The following is a 23,295-nucleotide window of genomic DNA, read 5'->3' as shown; positions in this document are numbered from 1 at the left end:
AGCCGTCGGTCGGCAGAGCGCCCTCCGTGGGTTCCACCGTCATCTCCGCGCACGGCTCGGCCACCTCCACCCGAAAACTGGTCGGCACCGCCGCCTGCACCAGCAGCGGAATCTTGTGCGTCAGCCGCCGGCCGACCGGCGTCGTCGGCAGCAGGATGTGACGCGGAAACGCGGCGAACGTCACGCTGGGAAACGCCATCACTGGCACCTGCAGGTTGAACTCATCCTCGCAGTGTACCAGGATACGGTCCGAGTGGAAACGCTGCTCCTGCGGCGTGAACGTGATATGGATCTTGAGCGTGGAGCCGGGCACGAAGTAGCGTACCTTGGTGTACTGAATGGTGAACACGGAATCACTCGGCGGGATGATGTGGAACCTCTGCGACGTGGCCGACTTGTTGTACACCCTCAGCACGGCAGTGTTGGCCTGCTTCAGTCGGAAGCCGATGAACGTCACCGGGAAGGGCTCGGCGTGGATCAGGCAGCTGTTACTCGTCTCCTGAAAGACGCGCGTGTCGACCAGGTGGTCGGGGTGGACGTCAGCGATCGACGATTCCAGGGTGTACGTCTCCAGCGTCTCCGAGCTGCTGCTGCTGGTGTCGCTGTCGCTGCCACAGCCGCCATCAGCGGCAGTGGCAAAGGCGACCTCAGCACCGCCGTTATCGCTCATTATTGGATGACGATAATAGAGTAATGGATTCTTAGTTCATGACGATACACACAGGCGGAATGGACTGAGACAAAAGCAATTTACTTTTTTAGCGACCCTCCACCTGAAAGATAGAACTGTCTCTATGCTATCAGCGCCAAATTAAATCAACCATCCATTATTCCATACCAAAATGGTATCTTTGATCAGGGTCTTTGATAGCATTAGAAATATCGCACCCCTTCCACGGCTTCCACGTGTTCGCTCTCGCTTCGAATTCATTCTATCAATTTGGAACTAAAGTGCTTTTACCCACGTGACGGAATCTACCTGGCATCCTTGTGGCAATATGATTGCAATGATAACACTGTTACATAACGCTGATTAAGTTGTACAGAATCGTCGTGTCCCCAAATGTATCATTACTGACAGTGTGATCTGATTTTATGTAATCTGACCTGACACGTGGCTTCTTTTTCGCAGATGAGGAGCCGCTGCCCATCCCGGGCTACAGCGGGTTCGTGCCGCGGGCGCGCACCTCACAGATGGGCGTCGGCAAGCGGTTCTCTCGGTTTGCCGACGAGGGGTTTCACGCGCTGCATGAACAGGTGGAGCGGTACCGGCAGAGCCACGCCCGTCCCGTCAGCGTGCGCCACCAGCAGCCCAACGGCCCCGTGAAATCCTGAACACTCCGGCAGTGGTGCAGTCCGCGGTGGTGTGTGAGTGAAGGGGCAGACATTTTGGCAGTCTGGAACGGCACAGGAGCTTTATGATGGTGCAGAAATGGTTTTGATTGAATTAAAGGACACGATGCGAAACGAGTTTAAGTCTAAGGAAATCATTCAAGAATGTTTGAGAAGGTGACAAAAGGCGTTTTAGAATCTGACAGCTCTCAGCATGCGTCGGACATCTGCCACAAACTGCTGCAGTTTTTTTTAGAGTCGGTTTTAGAGCTGTTCTGGCTGCAAGGAAACTGCCCTTCTGGAACAAATAAATGCTATGTTTGGAGCTAGCTTTGGTGAGTCTAGCTATGCATAGTAACCTCAGCTATAAATATTTTTTGGTGGCAAAAATTGTCACCGATGCGCGATAGTGCCGATTTGTTTGAAGTGTTTTCAGCCATACAATAGAATGCTGAAGTGCATACTTTCCGCTGGGTAACGTGCAGCACAGAGTAATTTTGGTTTGATGCTTTAATGCAAACTTTTCCGAGAATGGTGCTAGTGCGATTGGCAATACGTCTAGAATCTTACGCAGTGATCCTGGTCTTATGCAGCCAGAGTCGTATGTTTAGTTAGGCAGCGTTTCTGCTCTGGTGTGTTGGGCTTCACTATTTATGTGGCGACTGCTAAAAGTCAGCTTTATTATCACCGAATTTCAGTGCACACTGTTATGTCGTATTATTATGTAAGTGTTCTCTGCTAAATGATTGTCATTTGATTGCAATACCTCTATGAGTAGGTAGCTCCTTGGGAGGGCAAATACATTTTGCACGAAACGGAGCATTGCATTTAAACGTCAGTACTATGCAGTTACGGAAGTGGATGCAAACAGTATATATACACGTAATTGTAAAATTGAAGTCATTTTGAGCAAGTCTATTTTTATTTTTACATATTTGCAAGAAGTCGTGATATTTTAGAAGCTTTTGTTGAAAATCTGCCGCCTTATATGTTAACCAACTAAAACCTTGTTGACGACTCGAGCCAACTGCAAATCTGGTTTGGATATAAACTACGACCCAACACGTTTATGACAAATGTCAAACTTCTAGCTAGTGTCGGCCAAGAAGATCATGCCACCCCAGTGCTCACCAGGCTCAGTGCTCACCGCGGTTCTGCTATGAAGACCGACACTGACCCTCCCCTATGGGATATCGAACGGCTCAGAAGCCGTATACGACGACACAGCGGGACCGAATTAAGTCTGTTCGAACCAATCCAGCGACCACCTGATATTTGCATCAGACAAGAACGAGATCCTGGTCGCTAGCAAACGTTGCATTGTCAGTGTTATTCATAATAATTCCACTCTGTTGCTAAGGTGGTGAGCGGCTCGGCGTTGGACCTCTAGTGTAGCGTTCAACTATCTAAAAATATTCCGCATTGCAGCTTTTGCAAATTGCAATGAGTTTTTAAAGGGAGCATCTAAAATACGCACCTACATTTTCGGACAGTACTAAATGGCATGGTAGACATTCCCTATTGCCGTGTGGGCGCATGAGGTCACTTGTCTCATGTTCGCAACGTGACCAGCGTCAATTCCAGCTAAGTCTGGTCGAGTGGCTCCCTCGCTCCCCTACCCTCCCTACTCGCCGCAGTTCCGTAACGGGTCGGTGGTGCGTTACGCCACTGTCTGGAGGGGAATCTCGCTGTTAAGACCGGACGCAGTGCGCTTGGCTGGTCAGGAAGCGGGGCGAAAGCCCAGCGCGGCCGGGGCTGCTTCGAGCCGGAGCAGGGAGCCGTGGTGGCACGGGTGGGGCCGACTGGGAGCCATTTTCAGCTGCTCAAGTCAGGGCGACCGCCGTCCGATCGATAAGGCACTGTATCGCCCGGGTGCGGCACACTTACTCGCAGACACACACACATACACACACAGTCGTACACCCGGCCAGGAGCACCGAACTCGCGGGCGAACACGTCCAATCGATAGCGGAAAGGGCGACCACCCGGACCCATTGCCCTGCCGGAAGACGGATGGGACCAGGGCCGACAGACCATTCCGGAGGGGTCAGAACGATGTTTGCTCCGACCGAACAGCCTAACTGTATTTAAACGCCTCGTGCTCCTCTGGGAAGCGTTTGGAAGTAAATTTGCGCAAATGGTAGGCCGTTTATCATCTTGCGCTCGCTTCTTTTATGCTTGTGCTGCAATAATAACGCAGAACGCAAAATTTTCAATGTCAAATGGAAGATTGAAAAATAAATATGGGATGGAAAATTAAGAAAACACACGCTCCTATTTCGTGCATTACATTGCCCATCAATGAATTGCTTAGCCGGTGATAGGTAACGGTGATAGGTGATATGTTAGGCACAATGCACATGCCAATTATGTAGGTATATCCGCTTTTCATCCATGTCTTTTCCTTTTCATCACTAGGTAGATGGCACAGGCACATCCATGTGAAATTATTTTGGTCCTATTGAAGTACCTACACTGTACACCTATAGATAATATGTAATGCGCAAAAAAAAAAAATATTGCGAGGCGTACCTAGTGGTACTTTTTACTAGGAAAGCTAAGGATGGCTAAGGTATTGATTTTTTAGCCACTTTCACCTGAACTCTGAAGCGTCCTGAAGTTAAAGGTAGGTACTGTTCCGTCCGTTCACTGAAAAAAACTTACACCTAGAGAGTTATTTTTGGAGTTTTTCCACTCCAGTTTGGCGAATAATAACGCACCAATGGCATATAATGATTATGTTTTGTAGCGTATTCTTACTCTCTGCATTGCATTAAGGGCGTTTTTGAAAGTTATTCTTAAACCTGGTACTATAATCATCTCTTTTGTGTTTTAGCAAGTGGTAATTTTATCTTCTAATTTTATCACGTGTCCTTTTTATTCTTTCGGGTTATAAATTTATATCAGTCTCAAAGAGGCATGGTGTAATTTTAGCTTATTTCACAGTGATAAACAAGGTCATTGGAATATATTTGTGCTGAACTCCCATTAGATGGTAATAAAATTGACAGCTAGAGTACTTTTATCAAAACTGCATAAAAATAAACCGCTGTGGAGTAATTAGGGTAATTTTTATACTCCATTACGGCTGATAAATTGACGCGACAGAATAAAACTATTCTCATGTAGGTGTAAAAATTACTTCCTTTGTGATAAAACTATGATGTCCGGACAATAATTTTATAACCATGGAGTAATATTATGTGGTAGCATTACTAACATTATTCTTCGGGAGTATTCGGGAGCGTATTTCAAGCAATACTGTATCACTTTCTTGATAATCCTATTCCGTTGTAACATAACTAATCTAAAAGTGATTAATCTATTCGTCCAGCACAGTATTATTCCAAGAATAATATTTTCGGAATGTCTCTTCAGTTCGCGACCATTCGCGACCGCCATTGTGCTCAAGTCGTCAGAACCAAGGCCATCTGTCAGAGAACCGAGCAAGCGTCCCAGTCCTCGAAGGTAAGCTGAAATTACTTTTATCCTTTGTGTTTTGTTAGTATGACTTTACAGTAATCCGTAGTATGACCATACAATCCAAGAAATGCGTTGACGTAGATTAGCGGACGAAGATTTCCGCGATGATGAAATTCTGGAAGACAAATTGTCAAAACAAATTGACAAATTGTTGTTACAAACAAACAAAACAAATTGTTTAAACGGTCATATCCGGACATCTACTTTTTGTTGTTTCTATCCTCCCATGATCACGATAGAAGAAAACACGTTTAATGAACGTATTTATATCTTGTTCAGTGTTCACTGCCTGATAAAGCTGTCCATGAAATTAAAAAACGGTTCTTTTCTTTCTCAAAGGTGACTCTGCGGAAGAACAGCTTCCGACAGAAACTTCGGAACAGTCAACAGATTCAAGAACTGTCGAAAGCCACTGAGCATTGAGCAACGCCGTCATCGACACGGAAAGACGAGCCAGGGGCATCGTTGTGAAAAAGCGTGCGGCAGCTGAAGAGGGGATGCCGGGGATGTTTCCCAAAACGAAGAAGTCGAAGCTAGACATCTGCACCGAAACCGCCAAGTTCAGTGCCAAGCTAAAGCACGCCGATGTCACTCACAAAGACATCTGTTCTCAAAGATTCCTTCGAGGTTCGGCGGATATGCCTCACGAGCAACCGAAACCGGAAGACTGGCGAGGAGATGAAGGAGATATTCCCGGATATGTACAGCGAAGCTGCCGTAAGTGTTGCTTTATTCGGTATTTAAAAGTCTTGTCTAATGTTATGTGTGATTGAACTCGAGATTCCTTTACTAACAGGGTAGTTCAGTAGGAAAATTTGACCGCCACGGTGACGTCACAGTGGCTATGCGTAAGCGTGGTGTAGATAAAATGTCACATTTGACATCTGTGCCTTTTAAGGGTGGATTATCGAGAAACGGGGCTTCAAACATTCATGTAAACGTGTTTTTTTATAAACTTCCCAATTATAAGCTCGCCATTTGACCCAGATGATCACCATCTTCCTATGTATTATGAATGCGTGGGAACTTTTTTCCCGCCAGCGCGGCAGCGTGATGTAACGGTAAAGGAATTTTGAAACTCGTTAACGGGGGATGGTTGAACTGAACTAACTATATAATTAGTGGCACCATTTTATATCCGCGCTATCAGGGAACAACATTGGATAGGAAAACATCTGGAAAATTTGTATAATTTTTAACCCACTCCCTCTGGTTTTTCTACCGCCTGCTGGGAAGTCACCCCCCCCCCCCCCTCCCATCTAACTTGGCTGGTCCTAAGCAACGTAACTGTAACGAAACGCTCAAGGCGGAGTTGGGATGTGACCATGACGAAAGCATTCCAGTCATTTTTATCAGGTAAAAGATCACCAGAGGTCGACACTTGACGTGGCGCGCTTTCAAACTTTTGGTGAGCTGGAGTAACTTACCTGACCTGACCTTCCACAATGATATAATGTTCACTTGATGTTGCTTGATGTTAATTCCATTCATAAATGTGATTTTGCGATGTTTCCAGGTGTGGACTGACTTGGGAATGATCATGGGGCTCGAGGAGGACGTGAAGGAGCATGTCCTGCACAAAATCAGACATACCGCGAAGAAGTATGCCCAGACGATGATAAACGTGGAGCCGGCCGACAAAGACGGTGAGTTTTGAACGGGCAGAAGCACACCTTTTCGGATGAGGTGTTCCGCTAGCAACAATCGTGCCGGGGGGGGGGGGGGATACTCTTCTTCTATATAACTGGGCTCGAGCCGATCATCGTAGACAATATATTCCTGGCCAGGGCTGGAATAATGTTTAGATCTGACTGATTTTTTTTTTAGCGAATGTAAAGTTAGGCCCGAGGTATTTTCGATAAATACGAGGTCAGGCCAAAACATTAGCCAAGACCAAGTGTAGGAAGGTATTTCCCACGCATGCTTCTTCCTGTACGATGGAGAAATGACGTTTCACATATCCCAATGGCGTAATACATTAATAGCAGAGGGCAGGACAACTGTTTATTTTCTTGATGATTTTTTTTTTTTTGCTTAAAGGAAGGCTGCCACCTTTTTTACACAAAACGGTTTTCACTAGACCTAACCCACCTATGACCTACCCTGAATTCTGTTTCCCGAAATTCGGCCTAGTTTTCAAGATATCCGCAATTGGACTTCAGATTAAAGCCATCACAAATGTGTGGAATATGGGAATGTAACATTACCATGTTAAAATCCCATCTCCCACACTTTTTGTGATGGCATCAATGTGAAGTTTGAATGCGGATATCTCGAAAACTAGGACGAATTTCGGGAAACGGACTTCAGGGTAGGTCATAGGTGGGTCAGGTCTACTGAAAACCGTTTTAAACCGAAAACCGTAAAAAGGTGGCATGCCACCTTTTTGCACTTTAACGACGGGCGGGACAACATGTTGTACCTCACCTTTGGACAGCCAATCGTCGTTGGTTTTGCTATTAGTCAAAAAGTGTTGTTTAACTCTAGTGATATTGAAAAGTCATGGTTGTCTCCATTCAGGTTGTCTCCATTCATGGTTGTCTTCATTGTCTCCAAATATACCACAGTTGCATGCAGTTTGATACCTACTTGCACTCCATACTTAACCATGACAGCGGAACATCGGGTACTAATTTCTTATTTCACTGAAATATTTTAACAACGTATAATTATTTTGTAACTATGCACCACGTTTAGTTGTAAGAGTGTATCGTACCTACTACGCAAACGTACTACGCATCGTACTACGATTTTGAGAGTGAAAAGAAATCAGGAAGAAGCGAAGAATCGTCTCCAGATACTGTAGATGGCATTGCCAGCTACTGTACGAACGCGGTTCCTTGTTTCTCTCCTAGGTTTCCTTTACGTTTTTTGTACGATATGCATTGATGCCAACTGACTGCAATATTCTTTTTCACGGCAGACGACGAGCTGCTAGCTCTACTTGCCTATGGTTGTGGAACAACCATTGGCACCTTGGCGGATCCGAGAAACGGGGTTCGTCAGGCAGGTGAGGAACTATCGGTGGACGGTGTGGTGGTCTGCCAACTGCCGGCCACCAGGTTGGAGACCGTGGCCCTAATGACGGCCGCCCACGCTGTCTTCTACACAAAGTTCACGGGGCCCTGTAGGGCCCTGTTCGAGATTCTTTACCGGAGTGTGGGATTCGATGTAAAGTAAACCTATCTGGCTTATCACAGAAGGTGTGGGAGGTTACCCAGGTAGTGTAGAACCAGCATCGGAGATGCCCACTTCGAATGACTGGCGACCTGTGGCTCACCTGTGGTTCAAGTGACTCGTGACTTGTGGCTCACCTGTGGCTCAAGTGACTCGCAACGTGTGGCTCACACTACTGGAGCCTCTGTATTATGACTAATTCAGCTGCGGCGGTCTCAGTACGCCAATGAGTCTCAGTACGTCTTTCATAGCCCAGATCACGCTCGTTTTATATGCCATCCGTGGCGGTGGTTCTGTGCGCAGATTTTATTCGTTAGCCTCAGTGTTAACCATACACGCTCGTTTTATCTGCTATTCGTGCAGCGGTGGTTCTGTGCGCAGATGTTATTCGTTAGCCTCAGTGTTAACCATACACGCTCGTTTTATCTGCCATCCGTGGCGGTGGTTCTATGCGCAGATGTTATTCGTTAGCCTCAGTGTTAACCATAACGCCCTTGTGAGTTGTGACCTTGAACGTCCTTCCAGTGATTTCGCATTGCGGCCGGCAGAGACGAAGTTTTGCCTCCCAGTTGAGACGCCGCTTCTCAACTAGGAAGCAAAATTACGTCCCTGTCGGCCGCAATGCGCCATCACTGGAAGTGCGTCCAAATTAAGATGTACCTGCTGATGCTCGGGTACCATTCGTTAATCAATTGTTGGTGTTTCAATACATTGTTTAAATGCATTCCTTATTTTACACTTGGTCATAATAATATCACATCACCCCGCATTATCAGGGATGGTACTTTTACACCGGGGCTTGATTTTACCGGGGAGTTACTCCGGGGTAAAATTATCGAAAAAAGGAGTGCTTTTTGGCATGGCAATATTATTCCCCGAATGGGAGTAATTTTAGTATAAAGTTAATAAAATTATCATCTGGTGTAATTTTATCCAAAGATAGCATACTTTTATCCTCCGTCATAAAATTACTCCCTAGCGCGAATAATATAAGCGTACGGATACTAAATATATTCTATATGCTAGTTTTATTCCCCAAAACTCCCCATTTTAGGCGCTTATGCCAGGTCATAAAATTATTCGATTGCAGGAGTGCTTTTTGGCATTCTAAAATTAGAAAATGGGGAGTAAGTTTTTTTCAGTGTTGTTGTAAAATTGTACATTTACATACCTACCTACCGTGAATTTACATTGCTTTGTTTTCCATCACTAGATGACACTAGCAACGAACGCCTGAAGCTATACTGTACCGCATTTCTCCTTTTCATCACTAGGTAGATGGCACAGGCAACGACTTCTGAAATTATATGATGCCACGTTGTTTGTCTTGCTTTCACTATGATGGCACTAATAAAGAGCGCCTGAAGTTATGCCGTACCGTATTGCTTGCCGTCTGTATACTAGATGGCATTAGCGACTAGATAGCGACTAGGTGGTATACCTTCTTTTACCTCCACAAGGAGCTTTCTTTCTTTCTTTCTTTTGTTGGATAGGTGCTTCGGACCTTGCGGACCATTGCGCACACAAGGAGCTCTGCAGCCAGATAGTCAGGATGGAGGGTGTGGGACTGCACTGAAAGAAAAGTACACCTTGGTGGTATTTTTGGGTGATATTTGTAACCACTTAACACCACTTTCCAGACTATTTGTACCACCCTTAGCCGAAAATTCAGAGTTAAAAGATGACTAGGTGCATTTTTTACTCAACTTAGGTGTAATCCATCCAGTACTTTAGGGTTTTCTTGCAACTATGGTGTAATTTCAAGTTCTTATGTTTTTTACACCTCAGCTTATTGGTAGTAAAATTATTACCCAAGTGCATTTTTAATCCCATGCGGATAATAAATGGCTAGTTGGTAGCATAAATTTACACTTGCGTGGTTCAGCTGATTATCGCAAAACCTAAATGGAGTAAATTTACACTGTGGACTTGATAAGCGAGGGATTTTTAGGTGTGGTTTTATGCTACATGGTTATTTCAGTCTTCAGTGTTGTATTTTTACAGCTCGGGGCGTTATTTTACTATGGTGTTCCACGTGGCCAATTTATACCGCCATTTTGTACCGCCATTTTACCGTTTGTGTCGAAACTTTGAACTGGATGGATACATGGTGAAGCGTGGGGTGGCGTGCAGGTGAAGCGTGCAGTGTCTACTGGACGACCAAGACCGCGGCAAGCAGTGAACAACAAAGGTAAGACTTAAAATGTATCTTTTGGCCAGGATATTGCCTTATATTAAAGGGACTATTCCACCTTTAACATGGGGTTTGAGTTGAGATAGCCAAGTTTGCGGCGAGGTTCAGAAACCACTATCTAGGTATCTAAGGTTGCAACCCCCGCGGCCTCTTGGTGTTGAAGAAATTCGTTCCCTTCATTTGAAAATGGGCTTGTACAAGGCCCTATCTTCAACATAGAGCGACCGTTAGTGTGACGTCACCTCGTTTAGTCATTCTGATTTAAATGGGTTTGTTCGTTGAAAAATCGCTTAAAACTTGGTCTGAACTTTGTTGTGGTGCCTACAGAGTAAAAAGAATCAGATTTATGACAGTAATGTGGCCTGGGGAAGGAGGTAATTTTGGGCTGTGACGTCACATATTTGAAAGTTTGTGTTTGGAATATGGGAAGCCTAAGATGTTTAATGAAAAATAAATGCCAGAACCGTGTTCCTGGTCATCCAATCTATAAAGTCGGGCACAATTTAACTGGTTTTAACAACATTTAAGAAGGTGGGATAGTCCCTTTAACCCATTTTTGGTCACAGTGAAAGTGACTTGCTGGTCAGACTGACCATTATCAATTTACAGCCAAAAAATGTGATATAAATAGTTTTCCTTCTATTTTTCGCTGACAGCTGGGGTTTTTCTTACCACCTGGGGCCTCCTGTGAATAGCCGATGGTATCTGTGTCTGACCAGTGACCACTAGGGCCCCTCGGCCCTCTGACTCCTCAAAAGAGATGATGCCCTCTAGATCGGAGGCCTTTTGTAGGTAGGAGCCAGCCACACAGGAATTAAGTTAAAATCATGCTCAGCAGGTGGTCACCTGAGCTCGTTCGATGCGACACCAGAGTTTCCCGGCTCCTATAAGATCCCATTTTAGCGACGCTACTGGTGATTGCACGCTCTATATTTGCCTAATATTTGTTTTCCTTCCATTTCAGTTGTGGCACGATCTGACCCTGATTATGGGGACTCGTGAGGAGCCAGAAGAGCTAAAGGAAAAAGTTACGAACATCCAGCAAGTGTGTGAGCAGTATGCGGCCAACGTCCTCCCTGATACGCCAATCACCGACGGTGAGTTTCGATCACTTATCACGCGCACCGACGGGGGGCGGATTCTGCCCCCCCCCCCCCTGAGGTTTTTCGCAAATAGCGGGAACGCGAAATTTGGTACGACTATTCTCTCATCAATTTTACACATGGTGTGCAAGTTTGAACCTCCTAACTTTTTTTAAGGTCAGGTCACCAGGTCACTTTGAATGACCCAGCCTCAAGTCACTTTTTTGCAATTTTGTCACCGTGCCAGAGCTACAGTAGATGTCGGAGGCCTTTGAAAGTCGCAGGATGTTATAAGGTCATTAGTAGCTACAATTTTTTTATCTCATAATTTTGATATCGATGACCTAAGGTCAGGTCAATTTCTCGACCTCCCCATTATTAGTCAATGGGGGAAAAATCAACTCCCTGTTTTTACCACTAAAACGGGTCGGAATGGCCCCATAAACCATACATGACCTCATATACGATCAACCTTCACTACCTTGAGGTCTGTTTTGCAGTTGGGCAGCTGTAAGGTCATGTGACGTCATCAAAGGTCACCAGCGGTTTTTTGACAATAACTCCGTACAGGAACAAGATACAGCCGCGCGGATGGTCTCATTGTGCTCAGCTCGTCAAGGCGCATCGAATGATATGCATGATGACCTCGAGTTCACGTGACCTGAGGTCAACCTTTGACCTTGACCTTTTGAGGTCAACATATATATCATTCGATGCGGATTGACGAGAGGATCACGATGCTGCCCTTAGTTTGTTCCTATATTGACTAGTTCGAAAGTTATTCGAGAAAAACTCTCTCTATACCTAGCGCCGCTATTTTGACTTTTTTGACCCCTGTGACGTCATCTTTGACCTGACCTGAAAATGACCTTAGTAAAAATTGTAGACCTTGTCCGTGCGTATCCCTTGCCGCTTACCTCTTGTCGCTATCTTGCTTCGTTCTCGAGATCTCAGGGGGGGGGGCAGTAATCCGCCCCCCCCCCGTCGGTACGAAGTTGGCGCAGACCCCCGTCGGTGCGCGGGTTATGGTATTGTGATCGTGAGAGGGCGCTATTTTTTTTTTTTACATTTTCAGATGTAGCAGGCCAATCTACGCGCCCCCCCCCCCCCCCGTCCAATTTGTAATCTGTGCTGATAGCTCCTCGGACCGCAAGGCATGCGCCAATCTGATCGATGATTTTTCTCAGAATGTCCGAGGACCGACGAATATCTGTTGACTGTTTATACAACTGTGGGCTTTGATTTCTGGTAGCCACAGCTATAAGGTCTATTGTAAATAATCATTGAGTTTTATTCACGATCGATGGCAACACAAGTCAAATTCCTAAAACCAGACGTTTCGGCCACAGGGTGCCTTCGTCAGTGGATACTAGTGATTAACCCATTAATGCCGCTTGGGTCATATATGACCCAAAAGCAAAACCTTAATGATTTTTCTCAATGGAGGCAAGTGGCACTTTGAGGAACTTGTGCGTATGTTTTGTTGGATTTGTGAGTTCAGTGGCGAGCGTCGGAGCCGCATAAAACTTGTGTGAGCTCGTCCACTGAAGTTTCTGGAGCCAAAGACGACGGGACTGCACAGTCGCCGGTCACTAGCAATGGCGCGCCGCCCCAAAAAGCAATATTATATTATGTTTGCACCTTACTATCTGTTGAATGATCGTCCACCTGGCATTTAAATTTGTCTGAAAAAGGTATGATGTATATTTTTGCCCTTCTTGTCGCCATCGGATAACTTTTTTTCCTCGATAAATATCATTGGGTCATAAATGACCCAGCCGGCAATAGTGTTGGCAATTTTCTCGTATGTTGAATACAAGGGAAGCAACTGATGATTATACGATTACTTATTTCTGGGGGTTGTGATCAGATCCCAGTGGCGGATCCAAGGGAGGGGGGTCATATGGGTCACTTATGACCTCCCTTGGGGCCCGGGGGCACCACCGACCTATCAGGGGCACCACAGGCCTGACAGGGGCACCACAGACCTAGTGTTGCGATGTTGGGATATCATGAGCGGACTGGTCGTGCGGGGCCGTGACGAGGGGCGGGCCGGCGACTCGGCCGGCCGAGCGGTACCACGGGCCTGTCAGGGGTACCAAAGGCTTGTTAGGGGCACCACAGGCCTGCAGGAGCACCATCGGCCTAGCAAGAGCACCACAGGTCTGCCAGGGGGCACCACAGACCTGCCAGGGGCACCAGAGACCTGCCAGGGGCACCAGAGACCTCACAGGGGCACCACCAGCCTCGCACGTGCACCTTGGGCCTGTAAGGGCTCCACGGGCCTGTCGGGAGCACTTCAGGCTTGTCAGGGGCACCACAGTCCTGCCAGGACCCAGGGGCACCAGCGGCCTAGCAGGGGCACCACAGGCCTCCAGGGGCACCACAGCCCTAGCAATGGCACCGCAGGCCTGCCAGGGGCTCCACAAGCCTGTCAGGGGCACCTCAGGCTTGTCAGGGCCCAGGGACACCACAGGCCTCTCAGGCCTATGGTGCCCCTGACAGTGTCAAGAGCGCCAGAGGCCCAGCAGGGGCACCACAGGCCTGCCACCGGCACCAACGGCCTCGCCAATTTGACGTTGCAAAGCATTGCAATGCAGTGCCTCTTAATATTGTTTGGCTGAAACCGCTATACAGTATACACAAGAAGGTATCTAGCTAATCGGTGGAGCCAACAAATAACTAAATGTACTTACTTTTATTGACGTTTCGGTTTCAAACAACCTTCGTCAGAATAGAATTACAAGTTACGTCTCATATTTCAAAAATGCACATATTTCAAACACACTGAGAACGATTGTTCTCTGCCACCGGCAGAGAACAATCGTGTGAGGTTCTCAGTGTGTTTGAAATATGTGCATTTTTGAAATATGAGACGTAACTTGTAATTCTATTCTGACGAAGGTTGTTTGAAACCGAAACGTCAATAAAAGTAAGTACATTTAGTTATTTGTTGGATCCACCGATAACCTCATAACACAAATATGTCCCTAAATAATCAGTATCTAGCTAAATCGGTTTTCGTGATAACTCCTTATTTGTGACTATACTAAATACTAATGCCGGTTGGGTCATTTATGACCCATGCTTATAACTTGAGAACCGATGGAATATTTTTTTTAAGCTTGCACAGTTTTCTTACTGGGACCCGTGTGGCTAACATTTGTTAAGGGCAACTTAAGAATCAAAAAATAAAAATTCCGGCATTAATGGGTTAATTAACCCTCGCCCGCACATGGGGGGGGGTGGTTGCCACCCCCCCAGGTAGTCTTTCTGCTCTGCACTCAACATTTTTAGAGGTAGAGGGCTGATTTTTCGTATGGCTGCTCCTCTATCCTTTCTTGATGTCCACTGAAAATTTGAAGTTTCTGTGACTTTTGGTTTCGGAGATATGACCTTGTATTTCAGGTCATGTCATGACCCAAATGGCTAATTCTCAACATCTTGCGTTTGCCATGGGCCTTGTGAGCTTTTGACACCCTGATTTCGGCCTTTTTTGCCAGTATTACCTCCCACCTATCATGGAACATGTTTTTCGACGATGTACAGGGGTCAAGGTCAGGGTCAAGGTCAACCTAGGTCATCTAAGATAATTGCGTTTTAGGCAAGCGGAATTTACTTTTTGTGAATTTTTTTGACTGCATTTTTGGTAAAAGCTTCTCAGATCATGATTTCATGTAATATGGACCCAAAAACAATCGGTGCACACATCAGTATACACACAGACACACACAGACATACAAACACATATAATTGACCTTGACCTAACTTGACCTGAAATGACCTCAGCAGCAAAATTCTGGTCGGGTAGTGTGACAAAGAGGTTTTAGCTGGCTTGGCACCAGAAAACAGCATCGTCATCGGTATTTGATAAGCAGCGCACTTGATATCCAACGGTGACCCAAAACAGCAACATTTTTTAGCTTGACCTGACCTGGAAGGTCAATGACTGACCTGAGAAGGTAAAACTGGGTATCGTTGGATTCGTCTTTTCCCAAAGAATCTTTTTGGTCTTTACCGCTAAGCTCTATCTCCAACAGGAACGAAATGGCGCGGGGGGGGGGGTGGCAACCACCCCCCATGTGCGTTCTAGGATGGGAAAATGGCATGTGCGGGCGAGGGTTAAATTAAAAACACAGTATCAAAAACAATCGGTATAAATCGTTTGAAGTCGACACATCGGGCACAGGTTTCGAAATGCATTCTTTGATTCAACCGAGAACGGCATTCATCACGCTATTGTTCTTGTCACGTTCTTTTGATATGCTGAAAATTAAATTATATAATGAATGTACCTACAGGTCACAATGTCAATGTCGGAACGTTTAATTCGCTCGCCTTTTCTCAGAGTCTTTCAAAGTTCGCCAATCACCTTTCGTTTAGAAATCGTTTAAGATTTTTTTCCTAGTGCCAACATTGCAGCCGCTTTTGCCCAGGTGAAGAATCCAGGTTTTTCGTTCACTGTATCTTGGAAACAGATGTGAGCTGCTTCCAGAGCTTTTCTCACCGATTTTGACATGCCTTTTTCAATGACATGAGCACTATTCCAGTTTGGTAAATTTTGACATTTTTCGATATGAAGGACGAGTGCGTTCGATCTATTGTGGTTCCGAACATCGCGTTTGTGACTCGACACACGACTGAAGGAACACAAACGCGATGTCCGGAACCACAATAGATCGAACGCACTCGTCCTTCATATCGAAAAATGTGACTCGACACACGATTGAAGGAACACAAACGCGATGTCCGGAACCACAATAGATCGAACGCACTCGTCCTTCATATCGAAAAATGTCAAAATTTACCAAACTGGAACTGGAAAATTTGTAATGTTCGTGAGCTTTCCAAACTTTTCTCATATCATCCATTTTCGTGATCCAGACTCGGAAATGGGTTCAGCTTTTCAAAATTGGGGGCGAAGAAGCTCACTCTATTCACGGAACTGCTGCAAACTTGTTTGTTGAAAAAGTGTCATTTTTTCAACAAGAAGTTTTGAAATATATTACAAATAACGTTGTGGGGCAGGTTAGTGTACGCACTGCCTGGGGGCACATTCGTGCATATTTTTTTAGTTTTTGCGATTTATGACTTTATCTGTAATAGGTTTCACTATAATGACGCTCGCCTGACTCAGTCTCGGCTGCTTGCGACGTCGTGACGAGTAGTTCACGCGAACTTGGCGAGGTCACGGAGGCCGGCACATTCTTGTTGGCCACCCCATTCTGTCTACATATGTTGTGCAATGCATTCTTGTCGAAAGGAATCAAGTGAAATGACCCCCTGCCAATTTCCTTTGGTAAATTTCTGGTAATGCCCGGTAATTTCTCGAACTTTGCACTTGCAGGATGCACGGAAGTGCCCCATCCCTTGCACGAATGTGCCCCATAGGTGGGGCAGTTTCGTGCAAACGTTCAGAGGCCAGTTTTACCAAAAAATACCAGCCGGCCGCCGAAATAAAATATCCAGCCGAAAAAATAGACGCCACACAGCCACGAGTTTCACCAACAAAAAATTCCAGCCGACTTCGGACGGAAATTATTTGTCGCCGGTAGTCAGCTGATATTCTGTTACGATATCAAATTACGATATGTCAAGGAGATTAATAAATCATTTAAAGCATGTTTTCAATCAAATTGAAGCGTGATTTCTAATGCAAATGCTATATACATTTCGAAATATTATAATAGTAAATTATTACATTATTTTCAAGAGTAATAACAACAAAGTAGAGCATTATAAACTTTCATATCTATATTAACATTCTGGTGCACAGCAAAAGCCAATACAATACAAAACTACCAAATTGTAAACGTAGGCACGTCATTCATAAAGGTGACGTAAGGAAGCTTGCATTTAAGGCAAATTTAAGATGGATCTTTTTTCCTGTCAGCCTATTATATTAATTTTTACAATACCTTCAACTTGTTATGTACCTTTTTGTCTGTTTTTAGTCGCACCTTGTAGAAAATCATCGTGTAGACCGAGAACGCAATGTGTGGACCTCCAGCTATGAGGTGGGGACTAAGATGAGACCCACTCCAGTGGCAGCGGAACACCTTCAATTAAGGGGGCACTGCCGACTTTTGGTCCCATTCTTTCCATGCAACGCCCATAGGGTTAATATTAAAATGTCAAAATCAAAGGGGGGCACGGTGCCCCGGTGCCCTACCCGTTCCGCCGCCTATGAGTCCCGCTCCCGACAGATCCGGGAGCCGCACCTCTTTCCTTGCTTTCAAAAGAGCGGCAAATAAGCGGTCAGCATTGCTCCCAGAGACGCCACCTGAAGCTGGACGGACGACGGACAGTTCCGCTGCCGAGCGATTGAAGTTGAACTGCGGTGCTACGAGGCGGCTTCGCGTGCACTGCATTAGCACCTTCTAGCGGGAGTAAGAGGGCTAACGAACTCGCCAAGGCCTATATATGTAAAACATTGTGCAAAGGCGAGTGTCTTACCTTAGGAAAATACCTACCCAGATTAACTGCTGCACCGCGGTCATTGCAGGGCTGAGGGTACGTCGTTCGCTCCGCTTCGGCGAGGTGGAGGTCAGACTGCCCGGCTAGGTGGTTTTAGCCGATATGCAGGCCCCGTTTGCCGGGCCCGGTCGAGAAGAAGGAACGCCACACAGCAAAGCATATTTGCTCCGGGCCCGCTACACTGGTCCGGCTCGTAAGTCGTAACAAATTAACAATACCTGCGCTAGCGTCGTCGACCGTCGTTCGACTGCGCCCAGTACCGCTCAGTGGAGAGTCCTGCCGAACTCCTCTGCGTGTGCCCAGATCATTCGTTGCGCGCGGACACAATCGTCCGACGGAGACCGCTGTGCATTATGATCGGGTGGTTACCACCTTGGTCGCCGGCTTTCACACCCAGCCGAGCTGTCTGGCTACGCCCCAAATGATCGTCTAAGCCTTTCGATTAGTTTGTAACTCGGGTCTAATATCGAAATGTTTGGGAGTTAGGACATGTTAAATCCGTGTTCATGAACAAACATACATTATGCAACTAAAACGCTTTACTTACTTTAACTTTTCTAGGCTGATGACAAGGCATACATCTATTTCATTGCAATATTTCTAAAATGTAAATAAATCATGAGCAATGAGCATACAAAACAACAGCGATCCACTAGAAGCTAGTGTGGAAATCCACTGACGTAGGTCGCCTCGTACTGGCGCAGCTCGTAGCTCGTCCAGCAGCGCCAGCGTCTCCCGCACCCGGCCGCCCGCCTGCACCATCAGCCGCTGGAAATTGCTGCGCTGCCGCTCCAACATTAGCTTGACCGCCTGGCCGGCCCGGCGGATGCGCGCCGTCCGACGCACGCAGTGTACGTCTTCAACAGCGCCGGGATGTCGTACGACACGACCGCGTCCACGGCGTCCACGTCAATACCGCGCGCTATAGCCTCAAGCACACCAGCGCGGCCATCTCAGCTAGCGCGCGCCGCCGCCGGCACGCCGGCACTACCCCACAGAACTCAGTCACGCGCGCGCCCAGCACAGACAGCGGTAGCTCCAGCTGGTGCGCCACCTCGTTCCAGTTGACCAACACGAGCGAGCGTCGCCAGTCGGGCTGTCGGAGCAAATGGTGCATCAGCAGCGGCTTCAGCGGCTGCGGCGCCACCACGTTGAACGACTCGCTCAGCTCGGCCGGCGTGGTGAACCTGCCGACGAACTGACCGGGCAGTGCGACGGCGGCGGCCGCCGTGCCGACCACCAGCAGTCGCGGCTGGAACAGCGACATTCGCTCCAGCTTCTCCGGCCTCCGGGTTCTGTGACAGGGTGGCCAAGAATGGCAGCTTCTGAAGCGGCAGGTGAGGCGCGCAGACGGCGGCGGCCGTCAGCCGGCCGGCGATGCAGGGCGGCGCGCCGTGGCCGCCGCCACCCGCTCCACCGCTTTCAGCCAGCCCGTCTCGGCCATCTCGATCACCCGGTCGGCTTCGTCGATCACCAGGTAGCGCAGGTGCGGTAGCGAGAAGCCCTCCCTCGGCGCTGGTTATGTGATCCATCAGCCAGCCGGGAGTGCTCACCACGATCAGCCAGGGAGGCCGGGCCGCGCGGCCCCACCGCCACCAGTTGGCGCCCCCTCGTGCCACTGTGTCTCCACCCAGCAGCTGGACGCAGAGCGGCGTGTCGGCGTCGTACTGGCGGAACACGGCGGGCACCGGGCGGCCGGCCGGCGCCGAGACTCAGGGGTCGGCCGGTGGCAGTGGCGACTCTGCGGCCGCCAGCAGCTCGGGCAGCACGGTCACCTGCACCAGGAACACCTGTTCGATGCCCTCGGCGGCCAGCCGGGCGCGCAGCTCGGGGTAGAGCGCCGGCAGATTGGCCGGCGCCGGCCGCCGGTCGCCAATCGGCTGCAGGTGCGCCAGCCAGTCGGGCAGCGCACGCGGTGCACGGTCTGTCGGCTCGAGCGCTCCACCTCGTCCAGCACGGTGAAGTCGTCAGCGGCGGCATCTCTGTCCGACTCGGAGGTGTCCTCACTGTCGTTATTGGCGACGGCGGCTGCCGCTGTGCGCTCAGTCAGGTCGGCCATCACAGCAACACTCGCCGATGATTGGCGTCATCGAAACCGTCGGACGATGGTGGATTCATCACCGTTTTTGCAGCAGAGACTGGTAAAACCTCAGCAATAAACAAGGAAAAACCTCACAACATGCCACAGCCTGCAATTGTGCATATTGTTATTATATTTCTCACATGACAGAAAATATTGGCTGATTTATTCTAGGAACTGGCATGAAAAACATAAGCTAAAATCAAGCTAAGTGAATTATTATTGTATTTCAACATGAGACTGGGAAGAAATCCTTGTCACTGTCAACATGACCAGTGTAACGGATGGGCTGCATGAACATTTCGGCGCATGATCTGAACACTCTGTGAGCAGAAATTTCAGCGCTGAGGTGAACAAATAACATTTCGGCCGCAATTTGCCTGGTGCCTCCACAATTTTGCAAAACTAAATCACAATACTTACAGCCAGTTTTAACATGATCCCTGCATGACTCATGCATGCAAGATACACATGCATTCAATATCAGCACAGTGCACACACAACAGTTATGGATTCATTTACATTTTACAACATTAGGTACTATTATTCTCTTTTCCTTCAATATTGGCAGCATGACTTGCTGAGCTCAGTGGCACAATCTTATGACAGCAAGTTTGTTCGGGTTCGCAACCAATAACCATGCAAACTTTGCACGTTTGGCTTCAAAAACAAGCCTTTATACATTTCTTTCATGCTATTCAATTTCTTCTTTTAAATTTACTGTCATTGATCTTGAAAATCTTGCCATTTTGGTCTTAGCCATGTCCATTGCACCTTCCCTAATCCGCACAGCTCAAGTAAGTTCCACCCAAAAGTAGTAGTGACTAGTGGTATCAGTAGTTGGCGCCTTGCATTGTCAAATGTAGCTGAATATGTGAAAACAGTGACATATTTATTTAAAATCTTGAGTCCAATGAGCCTACCCTCTCTGCCTCTCCTTCCAGCATTTGTTCAAGCACCTTCAATTTTCGAAAATGATCTTCCATCATTATTTTCCACTTCCGTGCGACTCGCAAGAGCAATGAACTTGTAAGCTGACCACTAGTTAATAATGTGCCATCATCTTGCTGTTGGGTGATTGTAGCAAAAAGATAATATAAACGAAAAAAACTAACACCACAACACCAAACACTGTCTTGTTGGTTCCTTTTGGTCCTGCCTGGTGACAAAGGCTCTTTCTTTACGCAATATCATCAGTATTCCTCTTCTAATCTTGAAGCCCAGATGCTTTACAAATTGGCCATGAATCATACTAAATTATTATATCAACTGGGAGGCGCAAATCACGATAATTAGTAACAAATGAGGCCAATTGTTCCGACACGACATCAAAAAAATAGACGGGGTCGCCCGTCTATTTTTTGGGCTGTTTTTCTACAAATAATGGCGCAAAATAACACTCCATTAATGCCGCATTTGCCGTTGGTGAAACTCATTGGCTATTTTTCTGGCTGATATTTTTTCACGCCGGCGGATATTTTTTCGCCTGGTTGGTGAAACTCGTCGGCTGGTTTTTGACAGAAAAATTGCGCCGGGCTGCTATTTTTCTGTTGGTAAAACTGGCCTCTGCTAAAAGTCATTTTTTTTCTAATAGAAGCAATAATTTTAGAGGATAACTTTTAAAGAGGAAAAATATCATGCAATAGTTCCTTTCCATACTATAATCAACAATTTTGCCATTGCACTAACCAAAGAAAAGATATATGGATTTATCTATTTTTTGCACGAATGTGCCCCACTCTCCCCTACTTTCTCATCCTACCTACGTATAACGCACATGGGGGAACGGTCAACGGTGGTTGCGGAATGCGGGGTCATTGGTTACTTTATGTCCCTCTTTACAGACAAGTTACCAGCGTTGGCATTGTGGCCTTTCTCTGGTCCCGGCGAAATTAGTACACTATGTTCATTCATGACTTGAAGATGCGTAATTATAATTAAAACTTTATGTGATTTATCATTTTGATTCTATCCGTATACAAATATCTGAGATGTATCTTTACTCAATAGTAAAAGTAATGTTACGTATTGCATCCTGAACCGGTGAATACATGCAGACAATTTATATCTCACTCAGTTGCACCACGGAAGGGCAGCGAGCCGCGCTCCTGACGGGTCCCGAAGGGCTGAGGCTTCAACGGGAGTAACCATACAATAATGTTTATTCTCCTGGCTCCGCTGTGTCGGGAAATCATTGTTAATTTATTTTCCTCTTCACAGGTGACGAACTGGTGGCGCTACCCGCCTACGGGCGCGGGGCGACGCTGGACGATCTGAAGAACGAGCAGAGCTCCGTGAGTGTTCAGTCGTCCCGCCTCAACGTTCAGAGAGCGAGTTCGAGCTGCCACAGTCGAAGGTCGGTGAAGTTGCCACAATCCTTGCAACTCATGCCGTGTTTTATCTTCCGTTCTGTTGACCATGCAAGTACTCTTCGAGGTGCTCTTCGAGGTGCTCTACAAGAAGGCCCTAAACATCTATTTCACTAAGTAAAGCATCGTAGAAGATAGTGTGCTCCCTGGCTGAGTAGAGTGCAAGATGCGCGTGCGAGAGTACTGGCAATTGCGGTACGCCACTCTTGTCATGTCGGCAGCTCAGATCTAGCACAGACCCACAGACGAAGAGTGTATACTGTATACTGCGTGGTCTGCGTGCGTTTCATGTTTCAAAGTTTTTCATGTTTAAGCGCCAAGAGTACAAAGTACAGGGTGGCGCACGGAAAACCCCCGAATTGAAACTTTAATACCTTCCATGATTATTAACCAAATTTGATGATATTTTCACACAATGTACATACGTAGATACACGTTTGGGATGATATTCATCCAAGTTTTAGACAAATGCATTCACGCTCAGCTGAGTTGTGCACCTTAACGTGACCACTATCGTTTTTCAGTACTTTCTCGAGGCGCTCGCGGTACGCCAGCGCTGCTTTCTAGCGCATCTCGACGGTGATCTCTGCGAAGGCGGCTCTGAGCCGACCGTGTAACTCCGGAATGTTCGCTGTCTGCGTCAAGTATGCCTAAGACTTCACAAACCCCCACATGAAAAAATCACACGCGGGGTGAGGTCGGGCTAGCGCAGTGGCCAGGGCAAATTGGGCGAGTGCGGTGGCCAGGGCAGTTTGGGCGAAGCCCAACCTCACCCCGCGCGTGAATTTTTTCATGTGGGGGTCTGTGAAGTCGTATGCATACTTGACGCAGACGGCGAACATTCCGAAGTTACACGGTCGGCTCAGAGCCGCCTTCGCAGAGATCACCGTCGAGATGCGCTAGAAAGCAGCGCTGGCGTACCGCGAGCGCCTCGAGAAAGTACTGAAAAACGATAGGAGTCACGTCGAGGTGCACAGCACAACTGAGCTGAACGTGAATGGATTTATCTAAAACTTGGAAGAATGTCTTCCCAAACGTGTATCACATTGTATGAAAATATTCAATTTGGCTAACTATGCTGGAAGCTAACTGGGCTAACTA

General features: G+C 47.0%; 1 protein-coding gene and 2 long non-coding RNA genes across 4 annotated transcripts in view; all 3 read left to right on the top strand.

Moving 5' to 3' along the window:
- LOC122389570 (protein FAM166B-like) overlaps nt 1-2,151 on the top strand; it is a 32,141-nt gene extending 29,990 nt beyond the window's left edge. For both annotated transcript variants that reach the window (XM_043381727.1, XM_043381728.1), the window contains exon 5: nt 1,133-2,151. In XM_043381727.1, coding sequence (XP_043237662.1) covers nt 1,133-1,335 — 203 coding nt within the window. In that variant the 3' untranslated portion in view covers nt 1,336-2,151. The remainder of the gene's footprint in view (nt 1-1,132) is intronic.
- Nucleotides 2,152-4,712: 2,561 nt separating this feature from the next.
- On the top strand, nt 4,713-6,394 carry LOC122389568. The gene is made up of 3 exons (XR_006257996.1): nt 4,713-4,800; nt 5,155-5,532; nt 6,332-6,394. It is a non-coding gene; the product is annotated as an uncharacterized LOC122389568 (long non-coding RNA).
- A 3,171-nt stretch (nt 6,395-9,565) lies between these two features.
- Nucleotides 9,566-22,244, top strand: LOC122389563. The gene is made up of 3 exons (XR_006257995.1): nt 9,566-10,183; nt 11,151-11,283; nt 22,046-22,244. It is a non-coding gene; the product is annotated as an uncharacterized LOC122389563 (long non-coding RNA).
- Nucleotides 22,245-23,295: the final 1,051 nt, after the last annotated feature.

This window comes from Amphibalanus amphitrite, unplaced genomic scaffold (genome assembly GCF_019059575.1).
Source record: "Amphibalanus amphitrite isolate SeventyFive unplaced genomic scaffold, NRLGWU_Aamphi_draft 000362F_arrow, whole genome shotgun sequence".
In the NCBI taxonomy this organism is placed as follows: domain Eukaryota; kingdom Metazoa; phylum Arthropoda; class Thecostraca; order Balanomorpha; family Balanidae; genus Amphibalanus; species Amphibalanus amphitrite.
The sequence above is the reverse complement of the archived record's forward strand: the minus strand, read 5'-3'. Positions and strand labels throughout refer to the sequence as shown.